This window comes from Phragmites australis, chromosome 6 (genome assembly GCF_958298935.1).
Source record: "Phragmites australis chromosome 6, lpPhrAust1.1, whole genome shotgun sequence".
NCBI lineage: Eukaryota > Viridiplantae > Streptophyta > Magnoliopsida > Poales > Poaceae > Phragmites > Phragmites australis.
In genome coordinates, this window is record NC_084926.1 from 34,937,901 (window position 1) to 34,959,918 (window position 22,018).

At 48.2% G+C, this 22,018-nt stretch overlaps 1 protein-coding gene and 1 long non-coding RNA gene across 2 annotated transcripts; both read left to right on the forward strand.

Annotated features, from left to right (window-relative positions):
- The first annotated feature begins 7,411 nt into the window (after positions 1 to 7,411).
- Positions 7,412 to 8,122, forward strand: LOC133920601 (uncharacterized). Its single transcript, XR_009910134.1, has 3 exons — positions 7,412 to 7,542; positions 7,627 to 7,797; positions 7,925 to 8,122. It is a non-coding gene; the product is annotated as an uncharacterized LOC133920601 (long non-coding RNA).
- A 1,163-nt stretch (positions 8,123 to 9,285) lies between these two features.
- On the forward strand, positions 9,286 to 14,322 carry LOC133923164 (LRR receptor-like serine/threonine-protein kinase RGI5). Its single transcript, XM_062368599.1, has 2 exons — positions 9,286 to 10,276; positions 13,424 to 14,322. Exons 1-2 carry the CDS (start codon positions 9,286 to 9,288, stop codon positions 14,320 to 14,322), a joined length of 1,890 nt encoding a protein of 629 aa, XP_062224583.1.
- Positions 14,323 to 22,018: the final 7,696 nt, after the last annotated feature.

Here is a 22,018-nt window from a genome sequence, read left to right on the forward strand (position 1 = left end):
TCTTCTCAAATTTTTATGACAGCCTCCACATATGATATCATGATATCTTGACAAGTTTCAAGATTTTCGGACTTTGTTTGCTTTTTATACAATTTAAAAACAACTCGATCGCAAGTTCGTGGTCATGTTTCGTGACCTTGATATTCGAAATTGGTTGTCTGTTCCTGGATACGGCCTCACATTATACTAAATAACATGAATATCATTTTTCCATTCATTTTTTTTCATTATTCGAATGACTAGCAGTTATAATTTGAATTATCCAAGAAAATTCAATTAATTGAAATGAATTAAAGAAATATAGAAAAAATCCGAGAAATGTGCCACATTGGAACATGGAGTACCAGGTACTGTATGAGGACTGTAGAAAAAATTTGGAGGCCAAAAGGGGGAAAAAAATTAGGGTTTGCCGAGTGTTAAAAAATTACACTCGGCAAAGACCATCTTTGCCGAGTGCCAGATGTCTGGCACTCGGTAAAGAGGGACTTTGCCGAGTGCCGGAATTCTGGCACTCGGTAAAGACCCTGAAATTTTTTTAAAAAAATCCCGGTTTTCTTTGCCGAGTGCCAGATCGGGGGCACTCGGCAAAGAATTTGCACATGTTTTTAAAAAACCCCTCTTTGCCGAGTGCCAGATCGGGGGCACTCGGCAAAGCAGGGATTTAAGTACCCGGCCCAGCCAGCCCGCACACACGCACGCACGCACGCACGCGCACCCGCCGCCGCCGCCGCCCGCGCCCGCTCCCGCGCCCGCCGCTCCCGCGCCCGCCGCCGCCGGCCCCTGCCGCCGCGCCCGCCAGCGCGCCCGCGCCGCCCGCGCCCGCCGCCACCGGCCCCTGCCGCCGCGCCCGCCAGCGCGCCAGCGCCGCCCGCGCCCGCCGCCGCCGGCCCCTGCGCCGCCGCCGCCGGCCCCTGCGCCCGCAGCCGCCGGCCCCTGCGCCGCCGCCGCCGGCACCTGCGCCCGCAGCCGCCGGCCCCTGCGCCGCCGGCCCCCGCGCCGCCCGCGCCCGCCGCCGCCGGCCCCTGCGCCCGCGCCAGCGCCGCCGCGCCCGCCGCCACGCGCCGCCGGTGGAGGAGGAGAAAGAGAGGAGGAGGAGGAGAGGAGGAAGAAGGAGGAAGGGAAGGAGAGGAGGAAGAAGGAGGAAGAAGAAGGAGGAAAGAGAGGAGGTGGAGGAGAGGAGGAAGAAGGAGGAAGGGAAGGAGAGGAGGAAGAAGGAGGGAGAGAAGGAGGAGGAGGAAGAAGGAGGAAGAGAAGAAGGAGGAGGAGGAAGGAGGAAGGAGGAAGAAGAAGGAGGAGGAGGAGGCGCTCCGGTCGTCGTTGTCACGTTCCCGACGTTTCCGTATCACTAGGTATGCCATACCGTCGTCGTCGTAGTATTACTAATGGTTGCGGTAGTAGTAGTGGTAAAGTAGTTGTGGTGGTAGTCAAAGTAGTCGTAGGAGTGGTTGTGATATTGTTATATATATGCGGTTGGATATAATCTTGTGGATGTCGGCCATCGTGCCGTTCATATATATGTGCATGTCGGCTATCGTGCCGTTGGTTTTGTTGCAGGTTTTGGAAACCTCACCGTGCAGGGGAGGTGCTGCCGAAATTTTGTATTAACAGTTTTATATTTCTTTTTTGGCAGAGAAGAGCCAGTCGGAGCGGCGCCGGAGTACCTCGGCGACCCCGATCGCCTTCCTTGGCGCTGCGAGACTTCCTGCACCACGTCGCCTGACTCCACTGCCACCCTAGGTATAACCCATCTTTCCGTATCATGTTGTAGATCACGTAACCTAGTTAGGCGTCTCCCGTTCGAAAGAGATACGGTTGGAAATATGCAGATATTTGCATATCTAAAACCGTATCTGTTTCGAATTGTCCACGTTTTTTGGACAGCACGCGGATGCGTAGGTGGGGTTAGTTTTCATGATCTGCTCCGATCGGAGATAGAGTTTCGGCATCATCTCCCTGTTGTTCTCCGGATACACACTCTCCCTAGCAGGACGTGTATTTGGAGAACAGCGGGGAGGTGCTGCCGAAATTCTGTCTCGAATAGGAGTAGAGAATGGAAACTAACCTCATCTACGGATCCTCGTGTGGGATTAGGACCTAACCTCACCTATAAGATAGTAGGAACGTCGTGTAGATGCAATTGATGTTTATATTACTCGCCGCTATATATGTTAGAGGATGGAGGACCGTGAGTGGATGTACACGGGCCGCGCAAGTCAGGGTCAGGTCACCAATGAATGGATCGACAAGACCGATGCTTTTTTGGAACGGGCATTTGGCGTGGCTGCTAAAGGAGCGAGTAAAATTTGCTGTCCCTGCAGCAAATGTGCAAACAGGAAAAGACAAACGAAGAAGGTAATGGGGGAACATCTTTGGAAGAATGGATTTACGGCAGACTATACCCGGTGGGTCTACCATGGTGAAGCCGATCGTACGAGAGAGGAGGTGGTGAGGCCACGCGTCGAGGATTATGATGCTGAGGCCGGGGTAGCAAACATGTTAAATGACTATCACGAGGCACAGTTCGCTGAAGGACGTACGGAGGAGGAGCCAGAGGCAACCGCAAAGGCGTTTTACGACATGTTTGCCGCGGCACAGAAACCCCTTCACGGCCAGACAAAGGTTTCTCAACTGGATGCCATTGGACGCATAATGGCGTTGAAGTCCCAGTATAGCCTGAGTCGAGACGCCTTCGATGGTATGTTGACAGTTATTGGCAGCCTGCTTCCGGAGGGTCACCTTCTGCCAAAGAGCATGCACGAGTCACAGAAACTCCTTCGTGCACTTAAGATGCCGTATGAGCAGATACATGCTTGCCCGAAGGGGTGCGTCCTATTTAGGAAAGAATACGTGGAAGCAAAGTACTGTCCAAAGTGTAAATCATCTAGGTTCCTGGAGGTAGATTCTGGTGATGGCCAGAAGAGGCAGCTTGACATTCCCGTGACAATCCTACGGCACCTTCCGTTCATACCAAGGATCCAACGGCTATACATGACCGAGGAATCCGCGAAACAGATGACATGGCACAAAAATGGCAAACGATACAATCCTGACAGGATGGTACATGCATCCGATGGTGAAGCATGGACCCACTTCGATGGCATTCATCATGAGAAAGCTAAAGAGGCTCGTAATGTACGTGTTGCGCTGGCAACAGATGGGTTCAATCCTTATGGAATGATGGCTGCCCCATACACATGTTGGCCCGTGTTCGTTATCCCCCTCAATCTCCCCCCCGGCATATGCTTTCAACGACAGAACGTATTCTTGTCGTTGATAATTCCTGGACACCCGGGGAATAATATGGGTGTGTTCATGGAGCCTGTGATTGATGAATTGGTCCGTGCTTGGGAGGAAGGGGTATGGACGTACGACCGAGCTACAAAGAAAAACTTCAAAATGCATGTTTGGTACCACTACTCCCTGCATGACTTCCTGGCGTATGGGATATTCTGCGCCTGGTGTGTTCACGGGAAGTTCCCATGCCCAGTATGCAAGGAAGGTCTGAGGTTCATTTGGTTGCAGAAGGGTGGCAAGTATTCATCGTTCGACAAACATCGGCAATTCCTCCCTCTTGACCATGCATTCAGACGAGACATCAAGAACTTTACGAAAGGTGTCGTAGTGACAGACCCTGCACCACCGATAATGACTGGTGCCACGGTTCGTGAACAGATAGATGGTCTCGTGGTCAATCCAGAAGGTGGTTTTGTGGGATATGGTGAGCAACATATGTGGACTCATAAGTCGGGCTTGACTCGGCTCCCCTATTTTGATGACCTTCTCCTTCCACACAACATTGATGTAATGCACACTGAAAAGAATGTTGCCGAGGCACTTTGGGCAACAATCATGGACATTCCTGACAAGTCAAAGGACAACGTTAAGGCTAGAGTGGATCTGGCAACGATATGCGATAGACCAAACCAACATATGAAGCCTCCTAGTCGCGGCAAGACATGGAGAAGGCCTAAGGCCGATTTTGTCTTGAGCAAGCCTCAAAGGAGGGAAGTACTAGAATGGATCCAGACGTTAATGTTCCCTGATGGGTATGCAGCTAATCTGAGGAGGGGAGTGAACTTATCTACTATGCGAGTCTTAGGGATGAAGAGTCATGACTACCACATATGGATTGAGCGGCTTCTTCCGGCGATGGTTCGGGGCTATGTCCCTGAGCATGTCTGGCTAGTGCTAGCAGAGTTGAGCTATTTCTTTCGCCAGCTTTGTGCCAAGGAGTTATCTCGGACCGTGATTGCTGACTTGGAAAGAATGGCACCTGTGTTGCTCTGTAAGTTGGAGAAGATCTTTCCACCCGGCTTCTTCAATCCGATGCAGCATTTGATTTTGCACCTCCCGTACGAGGCACGAATGGGGGGGCCCGTGCAGGGCCGTTGGTGCTATCCAATCGAGAGATGTCTAAAGGTTCTTCGAAAGAAATGTAGAAATAAATGCAAAATCGAGGCTTCCATTGCAGAGGCATACATTCTGGAGGAGGTGGCGAACTTCACAACAACATACTATGGTGACCACCTCCCTAGCGTGCATAATCCACCCCCTCGTTACAATGCTGGCGATAATGAATCGAACCTCAGCCTTTTCCGAGGCCAACTCGGAAGCGCAAGTGCATCGACCCCCAAGACCTTGAATCATGAAGAGTGGCGCCATATCATGCTATACGTGTTGACCAACCTTGACGAAGTGGCACCGTACATGCAGTAAGTTCTCAATGAACTTGTTAAATACGCCATCACTATTCTGCATCCAACCCCCTTGTTTCTCGTTGGTACAGGAAATTTCTTCATGAATTCTGGCGTCAATCAAGGGATCCTACCCCGCAGCAGGTAGATACCCTTCTTAGACAGGGTGCGGGAAATGGAATGCCCGATTTCATTTCTTGGTTCAAACGGAAGGTACCGTCTAATTTAGCTCGTACGTAGTTTGACATTCCAAGTTACTCGTACGTGCGAATAATATAACGATGTATCCTGCTTGAGCTTGCAGGGCCAGAGGGATGCGTCTATGTGTGCCGAGTTGAGACAGGTTGCCGATGGCTTTGCCTATAGGGTCAGGTCATTTTCTGGTTATGACGTGAATGGATATCGCTTTCGCACAACAAGCTACGAGCAGAGTCGGCCCAATCGAAGAACCACAAGTTCCGGAGTTTTTACGCCCGGCGTTGATGAGGTCGAGTATTATGGAAGAATTGAAGAAATATACGAACTCAAGTTTCATGGTTCCAAACCTTTTAATCCCGTCATATTTAAATGCCATTGGTTTGATCCTGAAGTAACGAGGCGGACATATTGTAATCTTGGGCTAGTCAAAATTCGACAGGATTCTGTCTTACCAGGAGACGATGTCTATATTGTGGCCCAACAGGCCACGCAAGTTTATTATCTCCCATATGCGTGTCAAACCATAAGGCATCTTAAGGGTTGGGATATTGTGCACAGGGTATCGCCACACGGTAAAGTGCCTGTCCCAAACGATGAAGATTACAACTTAGACCCAAACACATATGACGGAGAGTTCTTTCAAGAAGAGGGACTAGAAGGGAGGTTTGAGATAGACTTAACTGAAGCGATCGGAATGGAAGTAGACAATGAAACGGTTATTGAAGAGGACGTTGGAGATGAGGTGCAAAATGTGAAAGACTTACAAATGCTTGAGCGATTACATTTAGACAATGACAATGGCAACATTGCTCATTCGGATAGTGTTGATTATTTCGACATGATTGATAGTGATGATGAGACTTATGATCCAGCTAATCCCGATCATGAAGATTATTTCTAATACATGTAATACTATGTTATTTTGTAATTACGTTTTGTTTATTTTGCATCTCTTTCTAAGTACTTCTTGTTTATCTGTGCTTATTGGTTTACTCTTTTTAATTGCAGGTGATTGAACAAAGATGGTGGGCGGTGGGATGAGGAAGCTAACGTCCTTGTACCGAAGGACAAGGAGGAGCAGCCGCAGGAGGGAGTCGTCGCCTGCCGCCCCGTCGCGTGAGGAGGAGGAGGAGGAGCAGGTGCCCCAGGAGGACGCCGAGGAGGCGCAGGAGGACGCGCAGGAGGAGGCGCAGGAGGACGCGCTGGAGGAGGCGACAGCAGGGGGTTCCGCTTCCTCTAGTTCGTCCAGCGTCTACTTGCGAGGTCCCGCGAGCCTCCCTCAGCGACCGATACCTCGTGAGAGACGTCCGCTGATTCGACCCGAGGGGGAAAAGTAAGTAACTTTAGATGTTATCACTACTTTATATGATATGTTGAATATCAAAATAGAAATTAGACGATTGTTAATCACTTGGGCAGGAACTGGACGATTGTGGCGAGTGGAGGTGCTCACACACGCCAAGTCAATGGCATCCTCGGTCTTCTGTGCAAGGAGCACTTCCCTGGCCTAGTTGAGTACGCCGGAGTGACGGGGCCGGCCTACTCGTTTGACCACTACGCCGTCGCCCCCGATGCTGCAGATCGGGCCCACAGGGTATTCAACAACAAGGCGGAGCGGGTGAAGCAAGAGCTGTGGGTAAGTCTTCCTCGCACTACATTGCTCAATACATCGTATTTATTGGACATTCTTGAAATAATGAATGGATACATCGTGTTTGTATGCAGGATTTCTTTAGATACCAGGACGGACATGAGGCCAGGGCGGATGCGGTGGCTACCAAATGCTGCAAAAAACTCGTCGTGGACATGCATTACGAGGCGCGCATCCAGGCCGTCGTAACTTACCACGGGACCGTCGTTGGAACGAAGGTCACCAAAAGGGACGCAAGAACCATGACGCTGACCCGGGACCAGTACCTGCAGGTAAATACAGAACATTAATACTGATTCCTTTTGAGATTAAGTACGCTTAATTTCATCTTCTGATATGTCATGTACTTGATGGCCTGTAGATGATTCCTTATTGGTGCGCCGCGCATCCCCAGTGCTGGGAACAGATGGTGGACAAGTGGTGCACACGCGAGTGGGAGGAGACGCACAACTTGTGCCGGGAGCGGCGTTTGATGATGCCAGGTGTAGCACACCATCAAGGCAGCCGCAACCTCAGCGGATACGCAGAAACATGGGTACGCGAATTCATTTATTTATTCTAACGCTCAATTCTGCATGATTTCTAATCATCTTGCTGTTTTTCTCGCAGTCGGCGTCACATGGTGGCCAGCCTTGCTCCATCTTCAAGGCATTTGCTATGGCCCACAAGGGCAAGGCGACGTCCGACGTCGACTACAACCCGGAGGACGGGCCCGAGGCGTACAGCAATGCGACCGTCCACAACCGCCTTAGTGAGTACACATCGATGGCAAGGGAGGTCCATGGGCCAGAGTACGATCCGAGCACCGAGGACCTTGATGGAGAAGTCGTCATGAGGGTGGGAGGAGGCAAGAAGCATGGGCGATATTGGATTGGCGACGGCGCAATCGACTCGGCCGCTACTCCCAGTCTCTCCCAGATTCGAGCAAGCAGCACGAGCACGAGCCCGGCCATACGACCTCGGAAGGACACTTCACACCACCGGGTGGAGGCACTCGAGGTTATTTCTGGTTTATTCGTCGTTCATTGGTTTTTTCATACCTTTCCTTTGCATTATTGTAACATTAGGGTGAATATATTGTAGGCCCAGCTGGAACAAGAGAGGAGGATACGGGAGCAAATGCAGGCGACGATGGAGGCCGAGCAGCGGAGGATGGTGGAGATTCTTCAGTACATTGGCGCCGCTACGGGTGTGACTCCGCCACCTTCGCTATTCGCTCCACCTGCACCTCCACCTCCTCACTATTCTACTCCTGTGAGTATAAATGTTTTAGTTTGTATGTTCATGCTTACGGTCAAACCTAGTGGAGTATGAAAATTTTATTCATGTATGGTATATATTTATCTTGTCTCACACATGCAATCTCTTCTCCTTTGTGCAGAATCAATCGGCGGCATCGAACGATCCTCATGCTTCAGCGAATCATTCACCAAATCAGTTTCATTGACCATCTTGGTGATGATACTTGTAGTTGTTAATGGTACTTCTATTTGCAATTATGGTTGTAGATGATGGAGCACTTGGATTACTTGTGAACTTATTTGTTATATATTGTGAGACATGTGATGTTTGTGATATATATGTGGTGTTGGTGATATGTATGTGCTGTTGATGATATATATGTGATGTTGGTGATGTTTGTTATATATATATATATCTGTTTGTTTGGATGGGATGTCAAAAACAAATAAAAAAGGCTGTTTTCAGTCACTTTGCCGAGTGCAATGGCCATGACACTCGGCAAAGAGGCCTCCGCTTTGCCGAGAGCCACGGTCAGGCACTCGGCAAAGAGGCCTCCTCTTTGCCGAGAGCCACGGTAAGGCACTCGGCAAAGATGGCCTGTTTGCCGAGTGTCCTCCAGGTGGCACTCGGCAAAGCGGAGGCCTCTTTGCCGAGTGTTTGATTCACTGGCGCTCGGCAAAGCGGAGTCCTTTGCCGAGTGCCTGACCGTGGCTCTCGGCAAAGCCTTTGCCGAGTGCCCGATAAAGTGCACTCGGCAAAGAGGTCTTTGCCGACAAATTTTTTACCGAGCGCCCTTTGCCGAGTGTAGCACTCGGCAAAGCCTTTGCCGAGTGTATATCGTCCTTTGCCGAGTGCCTGAGGCACTCGGCAAAGAAGCTGTCTCCGGTAGTGAGAAGCACCGGAGAACTGCACCTCCAGAGCACTCCATACCTCATGCGATGTGTTTAGGAGGAGTACCTGGCTCAGCACGCTCTCTGATAGAGAAGAGAGAAGCGTGGCGACAATGGGCTGGTCCTGCTACTTCCAGGTGATGTACTTCGGGTTAGGTTCCTGCGTCACGTCGCTGCTCGTCGTTCTGGTGACAAATCTTGGCGGCGCTCTGATCATTCCATCGACGATGCCAAGAGGTTGATTGCTTCTGAGATAGGGCAGGAACTGGGCTCTCCATAACGGGTAGTTTTCTCTGGTGAGTTTGATGGTTATCAGATGCACAAGAGATGGGATCGGTGAGGAAGAAGTGCCCGAGTTCACGGTGCCAGTCCTGGTAAGATCGACGCCAGACTCGGTTGACATGGTGGTGAATTGATGGTTGGATCGAATGGCCCTGATACCATAAAGAAACTTACAGATGGAAGGCAGAAGCACACACCTCAATTGGGCGGCGTGATCATGTATATATAGAGCATGCCGAACTGACTACAGTAGCGATGACAACAGCTTTCAGTTAGGGTTGCTGTCAATCTAAACAAACTACTAATTTACATGCGTGTTCATCTATACATGAATCTATCTATTTCAACAAACCTCTCCTACACGGACATCACCGGTGAGGTCCCGCCGCAGCTCGGCAACCTGTCCCGGCTGGTCATCCTCGACCTGAGCTCCTACCTCGGCGGCCTCTACTCTGGCGGCCTCTCTTGGCTCACCGGTCTGTCATCGCTCGAGTACCTCGACCTGGGAATGGTGAACCTCAACGCGTCCGTCGGCTGGGCGCGCGCCGTCAACATGCTCCTGTCTCTGCGCGTCCTCGCACTGTCCGACTGCGGGCTGACGACGTCCGCGTCGTCGCCAGAGCCGGCGCGCGCCAACCTGACACGGCTGCAGAGGCTGGACCTGTCCTACAACGGCATAAACACCTCAACCGTGGACGCCTGGTTCTGGGATGTGCCGACCCTCACCTACCTCGACCTCTCCGGCAGCTCGCTGTCCAGCCCGTTCCCCGACGCGCTCGACAACATAACGGGTCTCCAGGTGCTGAACCTTAAGGGCAACAACATGGCCGGCATGATCCCTGCAGCCCTGCAGCCTCTCTGCAGTCTTCAAGAGGTGGACGTGACCGTGAACCACATTAACGGCGACATGTCGGAGTTCATGGACAGGCTGCCGCGCTGCGCGTTGAGGAACCTGCAGGTGCTGCAGCTGTTAGTGGCTAACATGTCCGGGCAGCTGCCGGAACGGATCGGTGACATTTCTGAGCTGGCATACCTTGATCTCTCCTACAACAATCTTGCAGGTGAGATACCTCAGGGGATTGGAAGGCTCTCAGAGCTCACCAGGCTCTTCCTGCTCAAGAACCGCCTTAATGGCAGCTTGTCAGAGGCGCACATTGCTGATCTAGCGAGCTTGGAGTGGATCGACTTGTCGCAGAACTCGATGTCGATGAAGATCAGCCCAAGATGCAGGTCTCCATGCAGATTGGTCTATGCTTATTTCCCAGATGTCAAGATGGTCGCCGGTTCCCTGCATGGATCAAGCACCAGCCAGACATCAAGTACCTTGACATTTCTCATGCTGGTATAGTGGACACATTGCCAGAATGGTTTTGGAAGTCTTATTCAGATGCGGTATACTTGAACATCTCTGTGAATTAGATCAGTGGCAGGTTGCCATCTTCTCTAAGATTCATGACCTCTGCGCTCGCGATATATCTCGGATCGAACAATCTCACTGGCTCCGTGCCGTTGTTACCAGAGCAGCTGCTTGTCTTGGATCTCTCTAGGAACTTTTTATCTGGCCCGATTCCATCAGAGTTTGGTGCTCCCGAATTGGTGGAGCTGGATGTCTCCTCCAATAGGATCAATGGAATAGTACCACCATCGCTATGTCAGTTCCCAAACTTGCTGCACTTGGCTCTATCAAACAATGATCTTGACAGAAATTCACCTGAAGACCAGCAAGCCAACCTCACTCGAAAAAACTGAAGGAAACTCAATGTGATGGTCACGGCAAACACAGGAACACGACACACCCAGTTTCTTTGTGCTCCAAGGCGGCACTTGTTTTCTGTTGTTGAATGCAGTACTTAAAACATATTACATGCAGATCGTGGCCGCTACTCTAGACTAATAACGCACCATGCCTCCACTACTACGTGTGCCATCCCACACGATGAGACCTGGCACGGCACGCCATTCTGCTGTGGGGAATATGGCGCGGTCAATTGGCGTCTAACACCTTGCTCCGCGCAGTGGGCTGCGAAGTCGACTGACGTGAACTCGCCCCCACGGTCGGTGCGGAACGCACAGAGCTTGTGCCCGGACTCTAGCTCAGCACATGAACCGGCTGCAATCATCAACCAACAACAGGAAGTACTTCTTGCCGCTCGGGGTCGCTGTTAAAATTGGGCCGCACATGTCTCCATGAACAAGTTCCAGGACTTGCTCTGCGCGGTTGTCCGTGTGCGCCGGGAACGGAGTTCGACGTTGCTTCCCGGCGAGGTACCCAGCACAGGGTCTATCCACCGGCTCGATCTCCGGCAGTCCGCGCACCATCTCTTCCCTTGCTAGTTTGCGCAACGCCTGGAAGTTGAGGTGGCTGAAACGACCGTGCCACTTCCAGGTGTCTTCTTCTCCTCGCACCATCGAGCACACCTGGTCCGGCCATGCGATGGTGACGTCGAGCACATAGAGCCGGTTTGAACCGTGCTGCACCTTTACCAGCAGGTGACGCCCAGGCTCCCAAATCCTCATCACCCCGCAGTAGACCAGGGTCTGACACCCCGACTCGTCCAGCTGCCCCACGCTCACAATGTTGGTAGTGAGCTGCGAGATGTAGTAGACGCCCTTGAGCGATCTGTGTTCGCCATTTTTGCAAGTGAACACAACGGTGTCGTAACCCTTGATCCGTGCCGCGGAGTTGTCCCCGAATCGCACGGTGCCGCATACTTCTGAATCCATGTCGGCAAAAGCGGCCCGGGATCCAGTCATATGGTTGGTCGCCCCGGTGTCAAGCACCCATCGGGACGGGGCGCGATCCTCCTCCTTCCCCAGTTGCACGAACACCTTCTGCTCCCGGAGTCATACCACCGCACCCAGAGTCGGTCTCGCCGAAGTTGGAGGTGATGGCGGCGGAGTGGATTTGCGGCTAATCGACGCCGTCACAAGTAGTAGTGTAGCCTCCTCCTCCTCCTGGGCCAAGTGGGCCTCGGCCTTCTTGGGCTTGCACCTACAGTCCCTCGCCCAGTGGCCCACCTTGCCACATCTCCTGCACTTGTCGCGGCCCACGTTCGACGATGGAATGTCTCGGCCTTCAGGTGTGCTTAAGGCACCGTCGCCGCGCCCGCGTCCTTTGTCGCGATGCTTGCCGTGACCGCCATTGCCGTTGTTGCAGGAAACACCACGAGATCCCTCCTGATCCTTGATCTTGAGACACGCGAGCCATTCCTCCTCGGTGAGAAGGAGTTTGGCTCCAGCCTCGCCTCCGTTCCCAGAGGCAGGGGCATGGTCCTCTACCGTTCTGAGACGCCCTGTGATATCCTCGACGAAGAGAGTCGATGTATCCAACAGAGTTTCAATAGCTAACATGAGTTGGGAAAACCTGGGGGATGCAGCGCGTAGGTACATCTCAATGACCTTCTCAGGAGGCTCCGGGTCGCCGAGGGTGCTGAGCTAGCTCACCAGCCCATTTAGACGCAAGGCAAAATCGTCGACGCTCTCGCCATCCCTGAAGGCGATTGACTCGTACTCCCGACGGATTCGCTGCGCATTCGCCTTGCGCACGCGATCCAAGCCGACGCGCATCGTCTTAAGCGTTTCCCAGGCCTCCCTTGCGATTGCCTTCATGGCCAGGGTGGAGATCATCTCCGGGGGGGGGGGTAGCCCGGAGAATGGCCTCGAGCGCTGTCCGGTCCTCCTGGAAATCGGCAGTACCAACTTCGACCGCTTGCTAGAGTCCCCGAGCCTGAAGCATGACCTTCATCATGAGCGCCCAATCATTGTAGTTCGATTTGGTGAGCACTGGGTATGCCGCGGATCCTCCGATCTCCTTCACCACATGCTGAACCACGACCTCCCGGCCACCGCCGTCGCGGTGCCGAGGCCGGCACGAAACAGGTGTTGGCGAGCGCCCAGGGTGCCTATGTGGCGGAGTCCTAGAGCCTCTAGCTGATGCCGACATGACGTCAGGGAACGAGAACATGGGCTCTGATACCAATTGACATAAATTCACCTGAAGACCAGCAAGCCAACCTCACTTGAAAAAACTGAAGGAAACTCAATGTGATGGTCACGGCAAACACAGGAACACGACACACCCAGTTTCTTTGTGCTCCAAGGCGACACTTGTTTTCTGTTGTTGAATGCAGTACTTAAAACTTATTACATGCAGATCGTGGCCGCTACTCTGGCCTAATACCATGCCATGCCTCCACTACTACGTGTGCCATCCCACACGACGAGACCTGGCGCAGCACGCACTCCCTACAGATACATTCAACCACCGAACTTGGTCAAACTCCAAACAACAGCACACGCAAGAAATATTACTAACAGATCTGACCGGACACCTCCCTCTGTGACGAAACTTATCGTCCGATGGCCTTGGGCTCACCACCCTCATCTTGTACAACAACAATCTATCAGGGGGATTTCCGGTGTTCTTGAAACACTGCGAGGCTATGACATTCCTTGATCTTGCTCAGAACATGTTCTCCGGGATCGTGCCGGAGTGGATAGGGAGGAAGTTGCCATCTTTGACGCATTTGCGGTTGAGATCCAACATGTTGGTGACCTGCAGCTCTTGGACCTAGCCGACAACAGGATATCAGGTTCCATACCCCCTTCTCTAGGGAACATGACAGGAATGACACAAGAGCACACACCACTTGCTCTGAACCCATTGGCAGGGTATGGCGCATCGGGGAACGATCGCATTGTGGACAGTCTCCCCATCGTGACAAAGGGGCAGGTTCGCGACTACACCAGCAGAATGATCTACATGGTGAGCCTTGATCTGTCTGACAATGTTCTCGGTGGAGAGATCCCAGAGGAGCTGCCCTCTCTCATAGGATTGGTGAGCCTGAACTTGTCCAGGAACCACTTGACTGGGACAATCCCACAGAAAATTGGTTCTATTAAAATACTGGAGTCTCTCGACATGTCGATGAATGCGATCTCGGGTGCAATTCCATCTAGTCTATCTGACTTGACTTCACTGTGTTACTTGAACCTGTCCTACAACAATCTGTCAGGAAGGATACCTTCAGGCAACCAGCTCCAGGCACTTGCTAATCCAGCATACTTCTACATCGGCAATGCTGGTTTCTGCGGGCCGCCTCTGTCCAAGAATTGTTCATCTGGAGATAACAGTGGTCAGGCTCCTCTCCATGGAGACAAAGGTTTATCCAATATGACGTTCTTTTACCTTGGATTGGCAGTAGGATTTGTGGTAGGACTTTGGCTGGTGTTCTGCTCCTTGTTGTTTGTGAAGACATGGAGATACGCTTATTTTCGGGCCATCGACAAGGCTTATGACATTGTCTATGTGTTTGTTGCCGTAAGGTTGACGAGGCACAGGGAAAAGGAAGCTACTATGGACTAAGTATATTACTACACACAACAAATGATCATATAAGAGCCCATATATGATTTACAGTATAAATGTTTGTCTATAATGTACGTCAAGTTTGCAACATGGAGTTAGTTATATGCTTCTATGATTTTGAGTAGTTATTATAAATGTTGTATTCTTGTACCCTCTGAATGGTTTTAACCATGCCATCTCATCGTTGGTTTACATACTGCACTTAGTTCTAAACACTTGTACCCATTTATATGGTTGAATGAATGAGTAAACTGCTAAGGATTTATTCTGCTTTGTTCTAGTACTCCACCATCCTGCAATAGTTTTTAGAGTCAAATGGCACCTCTTGAAGGCAAACCCTTTTCTGTCCCCAGAGAAATTTAAGCAGTGTGAAACTATCTACAGAAGAACAGATTCATCTACAGGCCATTACATCCAGGTTGGCAAGCTCATCAATCTACACAATAGTGCACTGGAAATGAACATATATGTCGTTGACCGGAAAATGAATATGTTCTGAAGATGGATATCTATCATTTTCAGAAGATGCGGACAATGCAATACCATCAGCAGGGCAAATGCATGCCAATACATGATCCATCCAAGGAGAAGAACAGCGAGGCGTCATCCCCTGTCCTCTGCTCCATCATTGAGTTGTCGGAAGCCGGACTTCTACGCAAGGTGGCGTGCGATTTCAGGGCCGGTTATGAGATTTTGGTGGTTCGGAGGGAGACTAAAAGCAAGACCATATTGAATTAAAACAACAAAAATTAATTAATATATAAATTGTAAAAATAATATTCAGTGTATTAAAGAAAATTGTTTACGATTAACACTTAAAGTATATAAAAAACAATGTTCACATTAAACACTTTCGAGAGATTATCTTAAACAATTTCAACATTGAGATACTTCTTTCAGCTGACGACATAGTCACAAGCATGGTAAATAAGACTCGTTAAGTATAGAAATATTATGATAACAATTTGCTTATCTGACATACTCAAAAATCTCTATATAAGACGTTAGCCTATGTTGCAAGGTCAATTGCATAAACCTCAACTTAGACATTAGATTATTTAACTCAACATTACATGAACTATCTAGAGAGAAAGTATTTAAAAATTTTGCGCAGCAATCTTTCAGATTAATATCATCCAATGACTTCAAGGTTGTCGAGCTCAATAAAAAATCAAAATATACTTTTAAATGCTAGAAATTCTTTAAATCTATTTTTCAATGAAGTGTTTGCCATATCAACCATAACCAAAAAGTAATTAACTTCAAAAATCTTATCAGCTTGTACAATTTATTCACTGTAATCAGTTTCATCAAATCGTTTCTTCCTAAGAACACGACGATTTACTAGAAATGATGGCTCTACACCCAACTCATCCGGGTTACTTGAACTGCATGTATTACTCTTAAAAAATTATCAATGGCTCTCTAAAATGATTCTATCAACTCATCTATTCGTTTCTTTTTTTCTTCCTTTTTTCGTTGTCTGATGCATACTTTCTAAAAGACATGATATCAAGAACATGCTGAAAACTGGAAAAAAAAATGTATTAGCGGTTAAAAAATAGTGCAAAACTATAAAAGCACCAAATCAACTTAAAAAATATATTAGCGGTTGAAAACTAGAAAGATAGCGTATGAGACAGATCATGACTGCACAAGAGAAAGCGATCTTATCGATTTCTCTGCACACAAGTAATATACATGTATACCGTATACCTATATGGCAGGAGCTCCTTGGTTTTGGTGGCCTAGAGTGGCCGCCCTGCTTGTCCCCTAGGGCCAGCCCTGGCGATATATATCCACGGATGCGTAAAAGAATTCCATGATGATTTGCCTCATGTTCTCAACCAGCAGAGCTGCCTCACCATGTCTTTGTGGGGCTTTCTGGTTGAGTATTTTTACGGTTCTTGGGAGGTACCTAAATTATACATTTTGTACATCTCAAGTTATAATTCTTGATACCTCTCAAAAAGATTTTTTAAATGTTATAAATAGTTTGTTACCATGCCAATTTTGCAGTTGCATTATAAAAAAGTACTTATCTTTAAAAAAATTGTATGAGTTTATAAAGTTGAATGTATTTGTAAATTGTTGGATTTACTATGCTTGGTTGTAGTGGTACTCTAACATAAAGTTGTTGGAAGAGTCAAATACTAAGGACCCCTCTTCAATGCAATCGTTTTCCTCGTCTATTCCCCAACGTTGACGTCTGCTTACATGCATGGAGAGAAGGTCCCTCTTCTCGTCGCAGTGCCGTGTGTTTTTTTTTTTTTCCTTCTTCTGTTCGTTTGCCCTGTGCGTGTCCTGATGATACGTCACAACGCCATAGTGAAAAAATTTCGTTAGTTATGCACGGCTGGTCGTCTGAGAGTATAACAAATTCGTCGCACATGCCATTGCATCCATATTAACGAGTATTGAGCTACTATGCATCAGCTAGCTGAGCCCAAAAAAACTTAATTTGATGGGAAAGATAGATAATTTGTTTATATTTTAACGAGTAAATTTTATAAATCTATAACAATTTGTACCTTTGTAACGTAACACTATAATTTCTAAGACTTATTTCAAAAAATGATAACTAGTTATGCTCTTTGTAACGTAAAACTATAACTTTTTTTCTGGTCCTATCCGTCAGCCACACATTTTAATGGAAAAATGAGTAATGCGTGGCTGAAGAGTGGAATCAGTCCAAAATATTATAGTTTTGTGTTATAAAGAGCATAAGTAATTGTAGTTTTGCAAAATATGTCTTAGCAGTTATAGTTTTATATTACAAAAGTACAAATAGTTGTAGATTTATGAAATTTACTCTACTTTTAACAGCAAATCCGTCGTCTTGTAGTTGATCGGACAAACCCTTGTTTCGAAGACCAGAAGAGCCATTCTAAGGATTGGTGACGTTCTAAGAGAAGAGTGAATTAGAACACTTAAAAACTATTCAGCTATAAAAATAACACAAGATAAATCTATATCAATTTCTATCTATATACTCTAGTTTTATCTAGTGTTTCTACTCTACCGATCAAAACACTTACAACCTATCTAAGAAGGTAAACTGCAACTAAGTAAATACGGAAACATAAATAAAATAGAGATAGCAAACTCGGTATACAGATTTTTTTCCGTGGTATCGATGGCACAAATATCACCCCTAGTACACATTGTAGCTTCACCAAAGATATGTTCTCGGTCAGCACCCAGTCACGACTATTGAGCCACCAAAGCAAGATCTCACCATAATCCTCTCTTTCGGTCACTTGCTATCGTGATTACTTCAGAGCTTGAGCCATCAAGGTAAGTGTCATAATTCCCAAGGGATTTTCTTCACGATTCAGAATCCTTTTTTTTATAGAACACACAGGAGAGTTGCGTATCATTGCATTAAGAGAGAAAAAACAAAAGATAGTCTTACAAACCACACACACTTATAAAACACACCTGAAATGATATGGAAACAGCGCACCTTCAACCAAAAGAAATAAAACGACCCTTAAAGAACTAAGAAAAATGAACCGAGCTGCAACTGCACTAAACCCTTAGCACCAGCATCAGCCCACATTATGGCCTCCTCACCAGCCTTCTGGAGGACAGCAAACAAACTTGGAGCCACACCATTAAACACAAAATCGTTGCGGTGCTTCCAAATCAGCCAAGCTCCCAAAATTACCAAGGAATTGAAACCATTTCGCAATGGCTTCGAGATCCTTGCGCTTGCTTGCATCCACCAAGTACAGAATCTATTGTCATTGGCCTGTGGAGAAACATCAAGCACGCCGAAACGTCTAAACAGGGAAAACCACACCTGTCTAGTAAAGACACAATCCGTCAGGAGATGCTGAATTGTTTCATCCTCTTGATCACAAAGTGGGCAGGACGCCGAATGTGGAAGTTCCCTCTGCGCCAAACGGTCTGAAGTCCAACATCTATCATGCACCACCAGCCACAAGAAAAATTTGCAGCGCGCCGGAGCCCAAGAATTCCATATGAGTTTCCTAGGTTCAAAAAGAGTAGCACCTTGAAAATAAGCAATATATGTTGACTTGGACGAGTACTGACCCGACTCAGAATGTCGCCATTGATGCACATCAGGGACACCTGGCATCAAAGTGATGTTAGAAACCAAATCCCAGACATCAAGGTACTCCGAGATGGTAGCAACAGAAGGAGCATCTTGAATGTCAAGAACCCAACATAAATCAATTAAAGCATCCTTCACAGTGCGCCGATATTTTATCCGCTTGGGCACAAGGGCTGAAACTTTAGGAGCCAAGTCACAAATTGCCTTTCCATCCACCCATCTATCAGTCCAAAACATAGTATTATTCCCTTCTCCAACAAAGGTTATCACCGAAACAGCAAATAAGGCATGAACATTGGGGTGCATGGACAACTTGAAACCAGCCCACGGCTTGTCCGACTGTGTTTTTTACGTAAAGCCCAGCTCAAAGAAAAAAGATCATGTATACCAAGCCGTGGTAGATTGTGTGGGCGACAAACCTTCCGCCAGGCAATCAAACAGTGCCCCCCTTTAACCTCCTTCATGCCCTTCCATAAGAAAGCCCGACGAAGTTTGTCAATAGCTTTGATCGCCCAGGGAGGGAGATCCAAAGCTATGGCATGATATATAGGGACCGAGGTCATGACCACCTGGACAAGAACCGAGCGGCCAGCCCGAGTCATTAGTGCCGCCTTCCAACCAGAAAGCTTATCTGCAATCTTTTCAATAAGTGGTTGGAGTTGTGCTTTTGTTAGTTTCTTGAGAGAGAGGGGTAGCCCCAAATAAGAGCAGGGGAAAACCTTCATGACACAAGGAAGATGCTCTTGAACCACTGACAGTTAATCCTCAGTACATTGAATTGGCGACACACAACTCTTCTGAAAGTTTGTCTTGAGGCCCGAGGCTGTACCAAAGAGATGCAAAATGACCTTTATCATTTCCAAATCACTGACAACCGGATGCAAGAATAGCACTACATCATCAGCGTATAGAGACACACGGTGCTGCAGATTTCTTGAAGAAATTGGTTGTAATAGTCCCTCAATGCTAGCTTGATGAATCAAAACACCTAGCACATCCATAACCAATATAAACAACATTGGAGACAATGGATCACCCTGCCGCAAACCTCGTTGATGGAAAAACATCTCCCCGGGAACACCATTTAACAACACACTAGTAGAAGAACTTGATAAGAAATTGCAAATCAAATTGCACCATACCGGTCCAAAACCAAGATGACGAAGAACCTCCAATAAGAATGGCCAAGAGACTGAATCAAAGGTCTTTGAAATATCAAGTTTTAGGAGGATCCTCGGATTTTTTTTGCTGATGCAAGAACCTTGCCGTTTGTTGAACAAGCAAAAAATTATCCTGAATACATCTACCCTTCACAAATGCACTTTGGTTCAAGGACACCATCAGTTGTAATCTGCTTGCAAGGCGATTAGCCATGAGTTTGGTTACCAATTTTGCAAAACTATGGATAAGACTAATAGGGCAAAAATCATGAACATGAACTGCCTCATCTTTCTTCGGCAAGAGTGTGATGTAGGCCGAGTTCAACAGATTCAAATTCTTAGTATTTCCAAGCTGAACAGCCCTTATTGCAGCCAAAAGATCAAATTTAATGACATGCTAGAAAGACTTGTAAAAGCGCCCGGTAAAACCATCCGGGCCCGGAGCTTTATCCGAAGGCAACTGCTTAATTGTTGCCCAAACTTCCTCCTCCAGGAAGGGGGCATCCAGGGCCTCAAGGTCATGTGATTGCAGGTGTAGAGCCTTAAGATCTAAAGAGTGTTCCCATTGTTCTGGAGAGCCTAACTGATTCAAAAAGAAATCCAATACAGCAGCAGCCTTGTCCTCATGGCAAGTGAGAATCTGATCTCCCGAAACAAGCTTAGGGATGAAGTTTTTCTGTTTACGGTGCCGAGCATGAAGATGGAAAAAGGCCGTGTTAGCGCCCCCCCCCCCCCTCCCTGAGCCAGCATAGCTGAGATCGAAGACACGCAATCGTGCGGTCCAACGAAGATAAGCCGAGGCAGTGATGCTTAAGCTTACGACATAACCAAAGCTCATCTTCAGACAAAGGCCTGCTGTCTTGAGCAATCTCCAAGTGGTGCAAAACCTCTTTTGCAAGACTTAGTTGAGATTTAATATGCCCCCACCTTGTTTTGACTCCAGCTCTGCAAGCCCCTACTGAGAGCTTTGAGCTTAACAGAAAGAGTTTGAATCGGACAGCGACAAGAGTTAGCAGCAGACCAACATCCCTGTACCTCAACCAAGAAACCCCCAAGCTTAGGCCAAAAGGATTCAAAGTGGAACCGCTGCTTGCCCAGAGCAAAATCCTGGAGACCAAGCAACAACAGACAATGATTCGAAGCCGACGTCGCTGAACTTTGCAGCAAACAATTTGGAAACATTTGTTCCCAGTCAGAAGAACAAAACACCCTGTCCAATTTGACCAAGGTCAGAGAATCCCTCTCATTTGACCACGTGTATTTGCGTCCTAGAAGAGGAAGTTCCTTGAGCTCCTTCTCATCTAGCATACGCCGAAAACGCCCCATCATAGCCCGATCAAAGTTGAGATTATTTTTGTCCTCTAACCGATAAATCAGATTGAAATCCCCCGCAATTACTATAGGGCCGACACAATGGTCACGAATATCCCTGAGCTCCCGCAAGAACTCAATCCTAGCTAAATCGGATTGAGGACCATATACACCAGTAAACCACCAAGATTGCCCATCAATTGCCTAAAAATGAACCGAGACACAGAAAGTATCAATTCTGGAAGCCACCAAATGACACACCCCATCCCTCCAAGCAATCAGGATACCTCCACGGGTGCCATCAGCTAGCAAATAGACAAAGTTACCGAACTTAGCACCCAACATAGAGATCATAAGGCGTTGAGAAATAACAGCCAATTTAGTCTCCTGAAGACAAACCAAATCAATTATTGTCGAGTTAATTTCAGTCCTAACAGCATCCCACCGCGACTTCATATTCAAACCGCGGACGTTCCACACCAATATGTTAACAGGATTCATAGATGCAAAGAGATAGAATTGACCAAAGGCTCTAAGGAGCAAGACCTCAAACTGCAGCAACAACCTCATCTATATGGCACTACTCCACAATGACAAGGCTCCATCCGAAGAGAGCAACTAGTGCACGAACATGCGTCTGGGAGAGAGGTTGTTCGAAAAATTTCACATAGTTATCCAAGGCCTGTTGATCAACCCGTTCCTGATGGTCAATGAGGTCAAGAGCCCACATAACAGTCAGCTTGGGTCTCGACGCTAGGCCAACAGTCGTATCGACACCAACACCCGCAATACGCCTGCTGCGTCGAGGGACTGAAACTGGCGGGAGGCGCTTTTTTGTCGCTTTTGAATGAGAGAGGGACGGGCAGCAAGCCATCAACCGCCTTAGAAACACGAGCCGCAAAGACACTGCTCTGTGTAGGAGTATCAACCAATGGTGAAGGAGGTGTAGGCGACTGATCCACCACAGAGAGCCGCCTCCGCCGACGAACATAGACTTTAAGCGGAACCGTCTTTCAGCAGGATTCAAGTGTGGTCGGCGCCGTAGCTAAGAAGCACGGGGTCGCAGTCACCGCCAAGCTTTGGGACGGAGCCGTATCTGTGGGCGCCACCTGGACCAAATGCCAAGGAGAGTCCATGCCAA